The 13,999-nt window shown below is 35.6% G+C and overlaps 2 protein-coding genes across 5 annotated transcripts in view; one reads left to right on the top strand and one right to left on the bottom strand.

The window, feature by feature from the left end:
- Positions 1-828: 828 nt before the first annotated feature.
- LOC144436900 (E3 ubiquitin-protein ligase TRIM56-like) lies at positions 829-1,527 on the top strand. Its single transcript, XM_078125762.1, has one exon. The coding sequence runs from the start codon at positions 829-831 to the stop codon at positions 1,525-1,527; it is 699 nt and encodes a 232-aa protein (XP_077981888.1).
- Positions 1,528-6,693: 5,166 nt separating this feature from the next.
- LOC144436487 (single-stranded DNA-binding protein 2-like) overlaps positions 6,694-13,999 on the bottom strand; it is a 104,283-nt gene continuing 96,977 nt past the window's right edge. For all 4 annotated transcript variants that reach the window (XM_078125288.1, XM_078125289.1, XM_078125291.1 and 1 more), the window contains 4 exons: positions 13,483-13,553; positions 12,318-12,390; positions 10,646-10,767; positions 6,694-10,053 (listed from right to left, as the gene is read on the bottom strand). In XM_078125288.1, the coding sequence (XP_077981414.1) occupies positions 9,943-10,053; positions 10,646-10,767; positions 12,318-12,390; positions 13,483-13,553 (377 nt within the window). In that variant the 3' untranslated portion in view covers positions 6,694-9,942. The remainder of the gene's footprint in view (positions 10,054-10,645; positions 10,768-12,317; positions 12,391-13,482; positions 13,554-13,999) is intronic.

Here is a 13,999-nt window from a genome sequence, read left to right as displayed (position 1 = left end):
AGTACTTTTCAACTTCTGCCGACCAAAGTTGAATCGTATGCACACTGCATTACATGTTAAACTAATTTCTAAAGATTGTTCACAAAAGAGACTGGCCAATCGCAGTGTTTCGAGCTGTTATATGTACTGGGTTTTTTATGTGTTGTGGTACTGTTGCCCTCGAAACCGCTACATGACTGCTTATATATTTCTAGTACCTTCATTTTTCAATATACGAAACATGTAAATGGATTCCGTGTATAGAATTGAACATAAAGGACCGTCAACGCTAGTTTATGGTCTATAACAAGTTACCTGTACAATCGCTCGGAATCAACTGTTGAATTGCTTTACTTTACAAAGGGAGACATTTTGTACTTGGCGACGTTTTGTATTTATTGTAAATTTAGTTCCAGTTGGTTATATGCCGTGCCACAACAAATAGACTCTCTCTACAGCACTCTCTACTATGTAGCAACCATGGCTAGATGTGCGCTATAACAGAAATATAATAGGTAATTTATCTCTCGCCTTTGACTGAAAACGCGTAAAAAAAGCTTAGTTGTTTTTTTCCATAGTAACTGTATTGAATCATATAATTTTAACAGTCCTGTGTACGCAAGATATTCTGAACTATGCAAAGCCTTGTATTTTTGTGCCGTATGCAATCAATGATATTAAATGTTTGGAATTCTGTACGTGATATTTTGTCTCTTTCGTTTCTGTCAAACAGTATCCAGTTCCTAGAAGACCCCACTGATACAAATTAAACGAAATTTATCACGTGATCGATAGCCACATCTCAGAACTTTGTACCACGTTCATCAAACAACAGTGATATATCGCATCATGGCTACTGGCGGAGAAACAAAATTCCTACAGGACATAGACGATAAATTTCTGGTCTGTACAATTTGCATCGAAAGATACAAGAAAGCAAAACTCCTTCCGTGTTTACACACTTTTTGTGAACACTGTCTTGTGACCTTGGTCAAGAAGACGGGTAAACTTAACTGTCCAATTTGCAGACGCCGTTGCAAGTTACCCGATGGTGGAGTTCAAGCAATATCTCATAACTTTTTCATGGATCAGTTGGTTGATCAGTTCAACAAACGAGACGTCGATACAGCAAAAGCAAAGAAATGTGGTGGTTGTAAAAAGAGTGCGGCTTCACACAGGTGTATTGACTGTGCAATGAGTCTCTGCCAATCCTGTACAGATGCTCACAGGAATATTCCACTAACTCGTACTCATAGCCTCATGATGCTTGGAGAGTTTGAGAAGACAAAGATAGAGAACCCTGCAGCAGTACAGCCTCCTGTGTATTGTTCTAGTCACCAACACAACCAGGTTAAGTACTACTGTGATAGTTGTGATGTTGAAATCTGTAATGAATGCACTCTTCTTGATCACCCTAAACCTAAGCATAAATACAGATATCTTAAAGAGGTGGCTTTAGAGTACAAGAAGTATCTGATAAAGATGGTGGAGAAGATGAAAATGAAAGAGAAAGAAGCAAACAAGAGTAAACGCATGGTACAGCACTGAGATGGTGGATTCAGTTGACAGGAACTTCAAAACAGAAGAGAAGAAAATCAAAGCACACACAAAAAAGATGATTGACGAAGTTACAAGACAAATACAGGAAGAGAAGAACGAACTCTTAGAGCAGCTAGCAGATGAACATGAAAACAGGAAAACCATGCTACAGGCACAACTTAAAGAGCTCACCAACACCGAGGATGTTCTTTCCAATGCATCCGATGTTGCTGAGAAAATGATGCAGTATGGGAATGATGCACAGTTGATATCAGCCAAAGTGGGAATGACGTCACAGATACAAGAACTGATGATGACATCCACAGATCAGACCCCACTGGAAAGTGACTGTGTAGAATTCCATCCATATCAGGAATTCTGTCAGACTGAATGCTTAGGAGAACTTGACTTGTCTTCTTATGAATATGAGATAATTGATTATTCAAAGTTTCCGAAAGTTGGCGATGAGATACGAGTAACTGTGACAAGTAAAGATAAAAGAGTGAAATTGAATAAGGAAAGTGTCAAAGGTGAAATCATTGATCCTCATTATAAAACCCATAAAGTGAATGTTAACTATTGTAGTGAAGATGGCAGCATTTCAGTGATAGGGAGAGGGGAGGTAAAGGGGGATTATCGTGTAAGTGTGAGTGTGGATGACAAAGCTGATAAACTGTCGCCACTTACCATTCAAGTCACTCCCTCCAAACCAGAAAAGCTGTTGTGTAAATTCAGTAGCCACGGTTCAAGGATTGGAGAGGTCAGATCTCCCTGGGGTGTTACCTTATATAAGGGAAATGTTTTAGTGTGTGATCGATCGAATAAGAGATTGCAAGTATTCACAATATATGGCCAACATGTAAGGGTGATCTACTTCACTAATTCCCCTACATCTATAGAGCCTGTGTATGTAGCAGTGTCAGAGAAAGGGCACATCTTTATCACATCCCTTGGTTGTAATCAGGTCTTCGTGTGTGATGAGAATGGAAAGTTGATTAGATGCTTTGGAGAAAAAGAATCTGAAGAGTTACGACATATTGCCATCAGTCCCATTAATGGTAGAGTCTATGTACTTGATATGAGGGCAGAGTGTTGTAGAATATACACACAAGATGGTAAGTATGTTACTTCATTTGGTGGCCCTGATAGCGGGAAAGGTGCGCTGGAATTCCCAGCTGGCATCACTATTGATAGGAATGGAAATGTGATTGTAGTAGACAATGGTTATTATAGTAATAAGTGCATTCAGTCGTATGATGCTGATGGTAAACATTTACATAATGTCAAGATTATGAGTGATCAGTTCAGCTATGCAAATGGTGTGAGTACTGATGAGAAGGGAAATGTGTATGTATGTGACACTAAGGAAGGGTCAGTTGTCAAATATGATGTGAAAACAGGTAGATTCAATAGTCGTATTGATAATGGTGAGAACAAAGAATTTGAGCTGGAAGGAATTTGTACAACCAATGATGAACACTGCAAAGTAGTAGTGAGTGATAAGGGAAACCAGTGTATCAAAGTGTTCAGTGGTCAGTGATAAGGGAAACCAGTGTATCAAAGTGTTCAGTAGTGAGTGATAGGGTAAACCACTGTATAAAAGTGTTCAGTAGTGAGTGATATGGGAAACAAGTTTATCACAGTGTTCAGTAGTGAATGATAGGGTAAACCACTGTATCAAAGTGTTCAGTAGTGAGTGATATGGGAAACAAGTGTATCAAAGTGTTCAGTAGTGAATGATAGAGTAAACCATTGTATCAAAGTGTTCAGTAGTGAGTGATAGGCTAAACCACTATATCAAAGTGTTCAGTAGTGAGTGATAGGGTAAACTACAGTATCAAAGTGTTCAGTAGTGAGTGATATGGGAAACCACTGTATCAAAGTGTTCAGTAGTGAATGATAGGGTAAACCATTGTATCAAAGTGTTCAGTAGTGAGTGATAGGCTAAACCATTGTATCAAAGTGTTCAGTAGTGAGTGATAGGGTAAACCACTGTATCAAAGTGATCAGTAGTGAATGATAGGCTAAACCATTGTATCAAAATGTTCAGTAGTTAATGATAGGCTAAACCATTGTATCAAAGTGTTCAGTAGTGAGTGATAGATAAACCATTGTATCAAAGTGTTCAGTAGTGAATGATATGGTAAATCACTGTATCAAAGTGTTCAGTAGTAAGTGATAGAGAAACCATTGTATCAAACAGTTCAGTAGTGAATGATAGGGTAAACCACTGTATCAAAGTGTTCAGTAGTCAGAGAAACCATTGTATCATAGTGTTCAGTGGTGAATGATATGGTAAACCACTGTATCAAAGTGTTCAGTAGTCAGTGATATAAGAAACCAGTCCATCAAAGTGTTCAGTAGTGAGTGATAGGGGAAACCACTATCAAAGTGTTCAGTAGTGAATGATAGGGTAAACCACTGTATCAAAGTGTTCAGTAGTGAATGATAGGCTAAACCATTGTATCAAAGTGTTCAGTAGTGAGTGATAGAGAAACCATTGTATCAAAGTGTTCAGTAGTGAATGATATGGTAAACCAATGTTCAAAGAGTTCAGTAGTCAGAGAAACCATTGTATCATAGTGTTCAGTAGTGAATGATAGGGTAAACCACTGTATCAAAGTGTTTAGTAGTCAGTGATATAAGAAACCAGTCCATCAAAGTGTTCAGTAGTGAGTGATATGGGAAACCACTATCAAAGTGTTCAGTAGTGAATGATAGGGTAAACCACTGTATCAAAGTGTTCAGTAGTGAATGATAGGCTAAACCATTGTATCAAAGTGTTCAGTAGTGAGTGATAGAGAAACCATTGTATCAAAGTGTTCAGTAGTGAATGATATGGTAAACCAATGTTCAAAGTGTTCAGTAGTGAGTGATAGGCTAAACCACTATATCAAAGTGTTCAGTAGTGAGTGATAGGGGAAACCAGTGCATCAAAGTGTTCAGTAGTGAGTGATAGGGGAAACCACTATCAAAGTGTTCAGTAGTGAATGATAGGGTAAACCACTGTATCAAAGTGTTCAGTAGTGAGTGATATGGGAAACCACTGTATCAAAGTGTTCAGTAGTGAATGATAGGGTAAACCAGTGTATCAAAGTGTTCAGTAGTGAGTGATAGGCTAAACCACTATATCAAAGTGTTCAGTAGTGAGTGATAGGGTACACCACTGTATCAAAGTGTTCAGTAGTGAGTGATAGAGAAACCATTGTATCAAAGTGTTCAGTAGTGAATGATATGGTAAATCACTGTATCAAAGTGTTCAGTAGTAAGTGATAGAGAAACCATTGTATCAAACTGTTCAGTAGTGAATGATAGGCTAAACCACTATATCAAAGTGTTCAGTAGTGAGTGATAGGGTACACCACTGTATCAAAGTGTTCAGTAGTGAGTGATAGAGAAACCATTGTATCAAAGTGTTCAGTAGTGAATGATATGGTAAATCACTGTATCAAAGTGTTCAGTAGTAAGTGATAGAGAAACCATTGTATCAAACTGTTCAGTAGTGAATGATAGGGTAAACCACTGTATCAAAGTGTTCAGTAGTCAGTGATATAAGAAACCAGTGCATCAAAGTGTTCAGTAGTGAATGATAGGGTAAACCAATGTGAATCGACAGTGAATAGATATGAAATGTGAATTTGCATGTTAGATATGATAGACACTAACCATATCACAGGCTTGATATCTGAATGGAATGGCTAATGCTATAATGTTCTTTTTTGTTGTAAATACTAAATATACTGGTTCATAGTAGAATAGAAATTGCTACTTGACTCCATTTTGTAAGTGTAATGAATTAAAGATACATAGTTGGAATCTGTGAGTTAAGCATACTCACTTAATTAACAGAATCCAAAAGATAACTTTATTTCATTATACAGGTTCATGTAATCAAAGTACATAGTCTACCTAAACTAATACAACTCCAATAATAGATGTACATATGTTTTGCCGACTGATTTGTTAACTGGTGGTCCATATTGTAACATTCCTGTATAGTATCGTGTGTTGTTTTGTCCATATTGTAATGTTCCTGTATAGTACCATGTGTAATTTTATCAGAATGTGTAGACATGTACGATTTACCATGAGTACTTGTTGTAGAACATGTGTACATGTATGATTTTTGTGTTGATTTTAGTTTAGTAGAAATCATGTATATTTAACTTTATACCACCCCTTTGTCTGATTCCACTTAATATATAACAATTGTGGTACTGTCTTCAGTTTATTGTATTTGATTACACATTTATAAATGTATGGAGAACTACATAGCTAGTACAAACACTATCAATAGTCATGTCTTGATACTGGTGTAACAGCAGTTTAATGAAGCGTACCAAGGTTTGTCAAACAAGAAAACAAAATTTTAATGATTGTATATAATTATCAAACGCTGAATTAAAACAAAATTGGGTTTTGAAATCATTGACAAAATATGAGTTATTTGGTTTGTTACTTCAATATGAGAGAGATTATCATTGTGGATATTGTGTAAAACATTAAAACATGTAGCACTGATGAGGAAATCATCCCAGTGACTTAAAATTATTCCGAGGCCAAGAAAAAAAAGAACTGATTCTGGTCAGGACAGTTTGTCTAAAATGGTGGGACGATGTGATTTTTTTAAAATTCTCAACAAACCTGTCACTCATTCTACTATTTATGGCAGTTACGGTAACTGTTCTTTTTATTTAGTACTTTAGAGCAAGTGTGCATGTGTGGGGCAGATGTCATTTGCTTGTTGTCTGCACTGAAGTACGGAGGGTTATTTTTGTGTTCCCACAGATCTACAGACTGCATGGGCTGAACAAACACACACAAGAAAAAACGATGCAGTGGTATTGAAGTGATATGCCGGCTGACAAGAAACAATTCTTTGGGTTGCTTTTTTGGCCTAATACTAGTATACCAGTGCAAGAACATTAACAGAACTTGACTGTTTATCAACAAACAGTACATTTTTAGAATAAGATTTCATCATACATACTTTATCAAGTACAACAACAACAAGTTGAAAATAATGACAAACATTACGACTAATACTTGCAGTTACTATCAACAGCCTATTTTATATCTCAATAGGCAGTCAGCTGGTAACACAAAACACCAAAAATTGGCAACAAAGAGAAAATAACGACACGGACACAGTAATATATTTTCAAAGTTTTGCTCTTATTTTAATGGAGAATTCTGCATCTAAAAGATTGGGATGGGTTTGTAGGGTTATCTTGTACAGAACAAAGTACACACAACATACAAATAAACTGATGGATGTAAAGGACTCCTCAGCTGTCAGATTTTCTTTCAGGACTCCTTAGGTATGATGAGATTTTCAACTACATAATACTGCCAACAAATGTTGAAGGTACGACAGACAAGGTTGCCTAAGTACCACTCCAAAATAATGGGACTTCACTTATTTGTCATGTATTTGTTTTTAAAAAGATACTCTTCCTGGTCAATCTTCAATAATATAATATTGCCATACACACAATAATTATCACAAACAGTTGTATTTTGTCAAAATCTACAATGTCCTATTAATAGTATGACAACACAGACAACTTGTTATGGGTTAAAAATGAACAATACACTTCTACTTGTGCTTGTTGCAACCTCAGTGGGGAGACATGCACAGACATTGTTTTGGGAATAAAGAAAAAAACGAAAGTATTCCATGTATCGCCACTGAGGGCAGCAAACATTGCAAGTTTTCAACAAAACTGATAACACATCTAGGTTCATGCCACCCAAAAGGATAATTGTCATATTTCTCTAAAATAACTATTTATAATGTTAATGCAATATACAGAGCAATATTGTACTGTTTTACATTTTTGTCTTTAAAAATAAGATTGAACGGTAGAGTGTGGGTGGCAACAATGCCCATCATCTTGTGCTCATCTAACTTGGAGTGGACCCTGTCACTTTTTGGAGTTTAAAAAATAAGATGGAATGACAGAAAAAAACCTAGGGTGAGAAGATCTACAGCTGATGGTACCATGTGATAGATTGAAATACATCTTGAAATGGTTACATTAACTTGATAAACTTGGGCATCATACTAATGCAACAATTTCAAACTGTATTCCTGATACAATAAGAATGGGATATGGTGGGGATATACATTAAAAACTATCTTAAACCCCCACAACAACGAGCAAAAAAACACAAAAACATAATTTCACATACATATAGTACATACACTTTTCTTTTGTTTCTATCTAAAACTTAAGTAAAATTAATTGGACTTTTTTTATCTTTCAAAAAACAAAATATTCTGAATCCTAGGAACTCTACACCGGATGTCTGATATGTTAATCACTTAGAGTTTAGTTTGTTTGGGATTTCTTCTCTCTCCTCAACAACTCTGTCCTTTTTTTGTAATGTATCACAGACCACAACTAACTTCAATATAACATACAGAAATAGTGTCTCCTTGTTTGTTAAAGAACTTTTCAGGCATTTATTTTTTTTTTCGTTGAAGACCTTTCTCCGATACAAAATATTTGTGACATTTGACAGTAAAAATGAAAAATATATATAAAAAGAGACAGGAAAAAACACATTAACCAGCATAGAATGACCTTTTTAGTGGATTATTGATATTTTGACTTGTTTCAAAGTAATTCAGCCTGTCATGGGAAATTTAATACAAGTTGGACAAAAAAAGCCAAGAAATATAGGGCTACAAGCAAATGAAAAGTCATACCAGACATGAATAATCTTCTTGGCTACAAATACAGCCACACGCACATTTATTCTAATGTATAAATACATCATTTTTCAATCTTTGTAACGTTTCTCTGGAGTTTTAAAAAAGCAACTTTCTAGAAAATAATCAGAAATCTACACGGTGATTCTCTCTTTCTTTTTTTTATTTGTTTAAATTCTGAGTTGACGTTGTCGTGATTAGAGTCATATATATATATCACAGAAGTAAAAGTGGTACAAATACCTCAGGGATCAAAACAGATATGGTGGGTGGTTCTATACAAGGTGCTGGCAAAATACAGGAGAATGAATGCACGTCTTCTATTGGAGCTCATAGCAAAATTTTGAATTCGGTCAACTGTGACAGCCAATCAGCTACTAGTATCTAATACCACCTGATCAGAGTCCTCTGTCACATGTTCACCACATGACTACAGCAACCAATCACAAGCAGTCATTTGATAACTATCTACAAGACAAAGCATGGTTACTTTCCTGAATTGAAGTGTTTGGAATTTCATTGAACAAAAAGCTGCAGTCTGCATTTCATTGAAGAAGTGACTTTTTAAAAATATCTGATGCAGCTGTGAGGTAAAAATGACCATCGCAGCCATAGCATGAATTGAGATCAAAACTACGCTGTTTGCTAAGAATGGTTACCTTCCATGGGGCATATACTTGAGCTGAAAAGGTGGTAGTAGTTAGACATTCATTCATTCTCCCACATTGTGGCCAAAGTAATTATGCTTCCTCTACAGACACACAGCGTTAGTTTCCCTGGAGCACCCTACTCATACAACCCTCGTGGTTAACTACAATTTTTAAAAACAAAAACCATAATGGTATAATCACAAATTTGACCATTTTTGGCTATTGCACAGTCCTCTGTAGACACAGCAGTAAGAACAACTGGTTTTTACAACTGGTTTATCTTTTTTTTTTTCTTTTTTCTCTTTAAATATAATGCTGTATCCATTGCATTTGATTTTGCAAAGGAGAAAAAAAAGGAATATTATACAAACAGCTGTGAAGAGCAAGAAATAAATAAAAATATACTGACAAATTTGACCTAGAGACAAAATACACAGTTTTTTTTTTTATAATGTAGCAATGGATCTGTACCAGGGATGCAGTAGCATAAAGCTAGATCTGGGTTCGTAATTACTAAATGGCGAAAAAACTCAAAATCAGAACTTTTTAAAAAAAATTTCTCTGGCAGTTCATTTTTCCAAGGATACATTTTGAGGCAGACATGTCTGAAATGAAAACTGTACAAAAGTTTGAAGAGATATCTCTTGGAGTCTACAATTTTATTTCACAATTTTTTTTGAACTATCGCTAGAATTGCTACAAATTGCAAAATATAGGCAATTGAGCTGCCATAATTTGTTGTTTGAATTGAGTTGGATTAGCAGATTCTTTTTTTTTTTAAATAGATTTTTAGGATGTATATTTTTTTAAAGTTGAAGATGAACAGTGCTGCCTCCTAGTTCTACTACTCTACAAGGAATGTCCCTTCAGACCCCAGTCAGCTTTATGCTCTGCTAACACACTGTAGCTCCATAAAGGATACACAACAGAAACTAAAAAATAACATGAATTTTTTTTTTTCTTGAAATGAGTTATGAGAATACTATACATTTATGTTTGGATACACAGGTCTTGTGTTGAGATTTCATCTAATTCCAAGAACAAACAGATAATATATTATTGCATGTAATATTCGGGATGATCTGACGGTGTGTCTTTCTCAAATCTTTTTGCCTCTTCTTGCATGCTCTCTTTGATCTTAAGTATCGCTGCTGATTCGTTATGGTCCTGGCAAAGAGAGTCAACAAAAGTTTGTTAAGAAAAAAATTCGGACCTTCCCGCCAACCCGGACGTAAGTAGATAAAACAATGCCTAACACTGAAGCAAAGGAAAATAAAGAACCTTTTTTTTTTATTTGCACAGAAGAAAGAAAGAAGCAGTTACGTCAAGACAGAGATAAGTAGGTTTGGATTTTTTATATCGGTAAGTATTACCATGCAGACTATAACCAGTTTGTCACTTGTTGCTGACTACAGAGGTACTTGTATTTGGATTAAGCCAGCCTGCCAATCAATCATATTGCATTTTCTCAAACAGCGACGCGTCATCTGTTTGAGGAAACATAACACAGAACTGCCCTGGGGAAACAAATCAATTTGGAGAAAGCAAACTTTGTGCTACCAACCCTATGGTAGTACTCCTTGTAACAAAATACCCTGCTTTTTTTTTTTGGAACAAGAGAAACTAAACATTGTCCATGTACAACGAACGTCACAGCATTTCGTTATACATCCGATCTCCCTGTACTGATTATTCCGATCTTCCGCGAGGGGCGTGATCAGCAGCTCTGAATATCAGAATACTCAGACACAACACTTACATTGTCTTGAAAAGGTGGTAAGAATTGGCCACCAATGTCAGTATTTTCTTCCCTTGGTGTGCCAGGTCCCGGACCAGGACCTACACTGTTTGGTGAACTCTTTGGTATGCCATCCAGCTCACCTGTACAGGGGGAAAAATGGTTAAGACATCTCATCTACAGAAAGCTGTCTTGTAAAATCACAGACAGACGTGTAACAATATCTAGGGATAAACTCTACTGTACATTGACAGATGCGTTTACATCATATTCAACAATCTCAAAAGTAAACATGTATTCATTCACTGAAATGTATACTTTTAACTGTAAACACTACGGGGGGGGGGGGGGGGGGATTTTTTAGTTCTCATCCTACAAATTCAATTCTACTTTTAATGGATCTGTCTGTATCCCTAAATATCTTTAAAACAAATGTAATCAAATTGAGAAATAGAAGAATTTTCGCTACAGTAAATGCATGGCACTAAAATAAGTAAAGTGTCAACAAAAGAACGATTTTTTGTTAACTACATACTCGCTTTGTATTCATAGCACTACATACTACTACATACTGATTTGAAATTGATTGTGCTGTCCAAAACATTTTCAATTTTGACAAATTTTGTTGGGTGGGGTGGGGTGGGGGTTCTGAGGCCTAACTAAAGAAGTTGTTTTTTATCCTACATTGAACTATTGATCTCGCCTCCCTACAGTTGCACAAAATTCATAAAACAAAAGGATATATTGTATTGTTATGTTAATTTCATTTCATTAAAATGTACAGTGGAATAAAAGACTATGTAAAAAGCCAGGGGTACAGCGCTGTTCTCCAAACACCTTCAGACCATGGTGTGTTCAAACACAGTTTAGAAAGTGAACATTTTTCCGCATTCCGCATATTTGAACCTTGTGCCAGTACATTTTTGAAAAATAGCTTGCAAGGTCTATATTTACTAGTGTTATTAATTCCATTGTCCCAATATTTTTGGTAGTTATTGTGTTTGGTTACTCCTTTATATGGTCTTATTAGCGAGAGAACCCGATCTCACATTGATGGTTATTTATGTACTACATTTATTGACGGCTGTATGTACATCATTTCTAATTCCTTTATTTTTATAGAAACTCAGTCACCATCCATGCCATACATGTATACAATAACACAGTCAATATCAGAAAAGGATTTGGAAATGACTTGGAAAAAGGTCAAAATATGCTTGAATGTTGGGAAAAAGTTATAAGTCAAAATAGAATGAGAGTTGCCACTTATTTAGAAAGAAAGCCTTAACACAATAGTTGTGTACAAACAGTGGGTATATAATTATATCACAGCTGATGTGTACATACATTGTGTATACGACATTGATGCATGTAGATTCTTCATCAAACCCTTAGCATGGGTAAGTTTGTCTCAATATTGTCATCTTTTTGAATGAATTTTACACATTTCTGTATTTACTATTGTAAACAAAACTTGCAAGTCTTCATACCATTCCATCAATAACAGCATTCATGTATAACATCAATGAAATGTTTACTTTTTAAAAAGAATGACTACAGAGAGATTTTAGCATTTATAGAAGCAGTACTAGTTTGAGATGTATTACACCAATATTTACTGACTGACATCCACACACTGTTGTTTGAAAAACTACAAAAGAGAACCACACTATGATTAATTGAAGTCACTTACCATTCATGGTTGGCATGTTCTGACCTCCCATGCCTCCCATGGGTCCGTCAGGCCCTGATCCCATTGGAAAATCCTGTGACAGCAATACAAAGAAAGTGTAAGTGTGTAATTCATCATGGAAAGTTCAAAAGTGAATGCACCATGGTAACAGAAAGGTCAAAGGTGAACTCATCAGTTACAGAAAGGTCAAAGGTGACTCATCATGGAAACAAAGGTCAGAGTTGAACTCGCGCAGGGTACAGAAAGGTCAAAGGTGATGCATGGGAAAGAAGAGGCGACAGGTAAACACCATGGAAATATAAAGGGCAAAACATAAAGTCACCATGGGTCCAGAAAGATCAAAGGTAGCTCACCATGGAAACAGAAGTGAAAGTTAGCTTGTCATGGATAGGAAAAAGGTCAATGATTACCCGCCATGGAAACAGAAAGGGTAACTTGTTACGGGAAGTATGAGGCACATTAGCACATTATAGGAAAGAAATGACAGAAAAATAATTATCATGGAATAGTGAAGTGAAATGAAAGTTACTCTTGGAAGGAAAAGGTGAAAGGTCATTGATCGCTGGACCAGAGAAAGTGAAATTATCTTTATATGGAAAAGGCAAGGTCAAAGGTAACTCACCATGGCAACAAAAGGTAAAAGATGACTTTAATGGGATTGAAAGTGTCCATGACAATTTGTAGGTAAGCAAATTATAGAGTGATAATTTGAATCATTTCTCCAACAAAACATTACTTTGTTATCAAACAATTGTATTTACTTGTAATTCTTTTGAACCAACACATCAGAAATTAATTGTTCTTTCCTTGACATTTTAGCTGTCGTCGTAATATCTGGTCAAATTTGCTCATTTAACAGACATCAACAGATGTGTTTTAGTATTTATAAGTTGGCATCATTCAATACTCTTATGTCAAATTGAGTTATCTGATGTATGTGGCAAAGTTTGAATACTTAAGTGACCTTTGACATTGAATGGCATTGTGGGAAATCAAACATGGTCGGCCATCAAATCATAAAAGAATCAACCTCATTTTAAAACCATGAAATTTGAATTTAACTTGTTGAACGATGATTTCAGAACTTGGCTATTACCTCTTCTAGCTTTATAAGTAAATCCACTCTTGGGAATTTTAAGCAAAATATATAATCTTAGATACTCACTCCTGGCATGCTGCTCCCTGGTACTGGTTTCATCATTGAGTACATATTTTCCCCTCCTGAATTACTTGAGTCTGTTGACAAGAAAACATTTACCATATCACTATTTGCATAAAACAATTCAGACTATGAAACAAAGATAAATAAATATGAACCTTTACAAGCTCTTAGAATATATAATTATAGTTTACAATATGTGTTGAAATGTTTGTAAATTGCTATCCTCCTGCTTTAAGATATAACAATATGGCATACCATACTTCATGACCTTTGACATTACAGGGAATTGTGGGAAATTAAACATGGCCGAATCAGCAGCTAACTACATTTTTACTGTTATATACAAAGTTTCTTTCCAGCTAGATATTAGTATTTAGTATATTACTATTAGTGCAACTTATAACTGCGCTGAAAGACAAACTTTTTATTAAAGTTATCCACCATGCAGATATCTGATCCAAGATAGCTCAGTGTAATTAAGACTAGTTACAATGCTAGAGATGGTGTAAATATCCAGTAG

The sequence above is a fragment of the Glandiceps talaboti genome, chromosome 6, assembly GCF_964340395.1.
Source record: "Glandiceps talaboti chromosome 6, keGlaTala1.1, whole genome shotgun sequence".
In the NCBI taxonomy this organism is placed as follows: Eukaryota; Metazoa; Hemichordata; class Enteropneusta; family Spengelidae; genus Glandiceps; species Glandiceps talaboti.
This window is presented reverse-complemented; position numbering and strand designations above follow the sequence as displayed.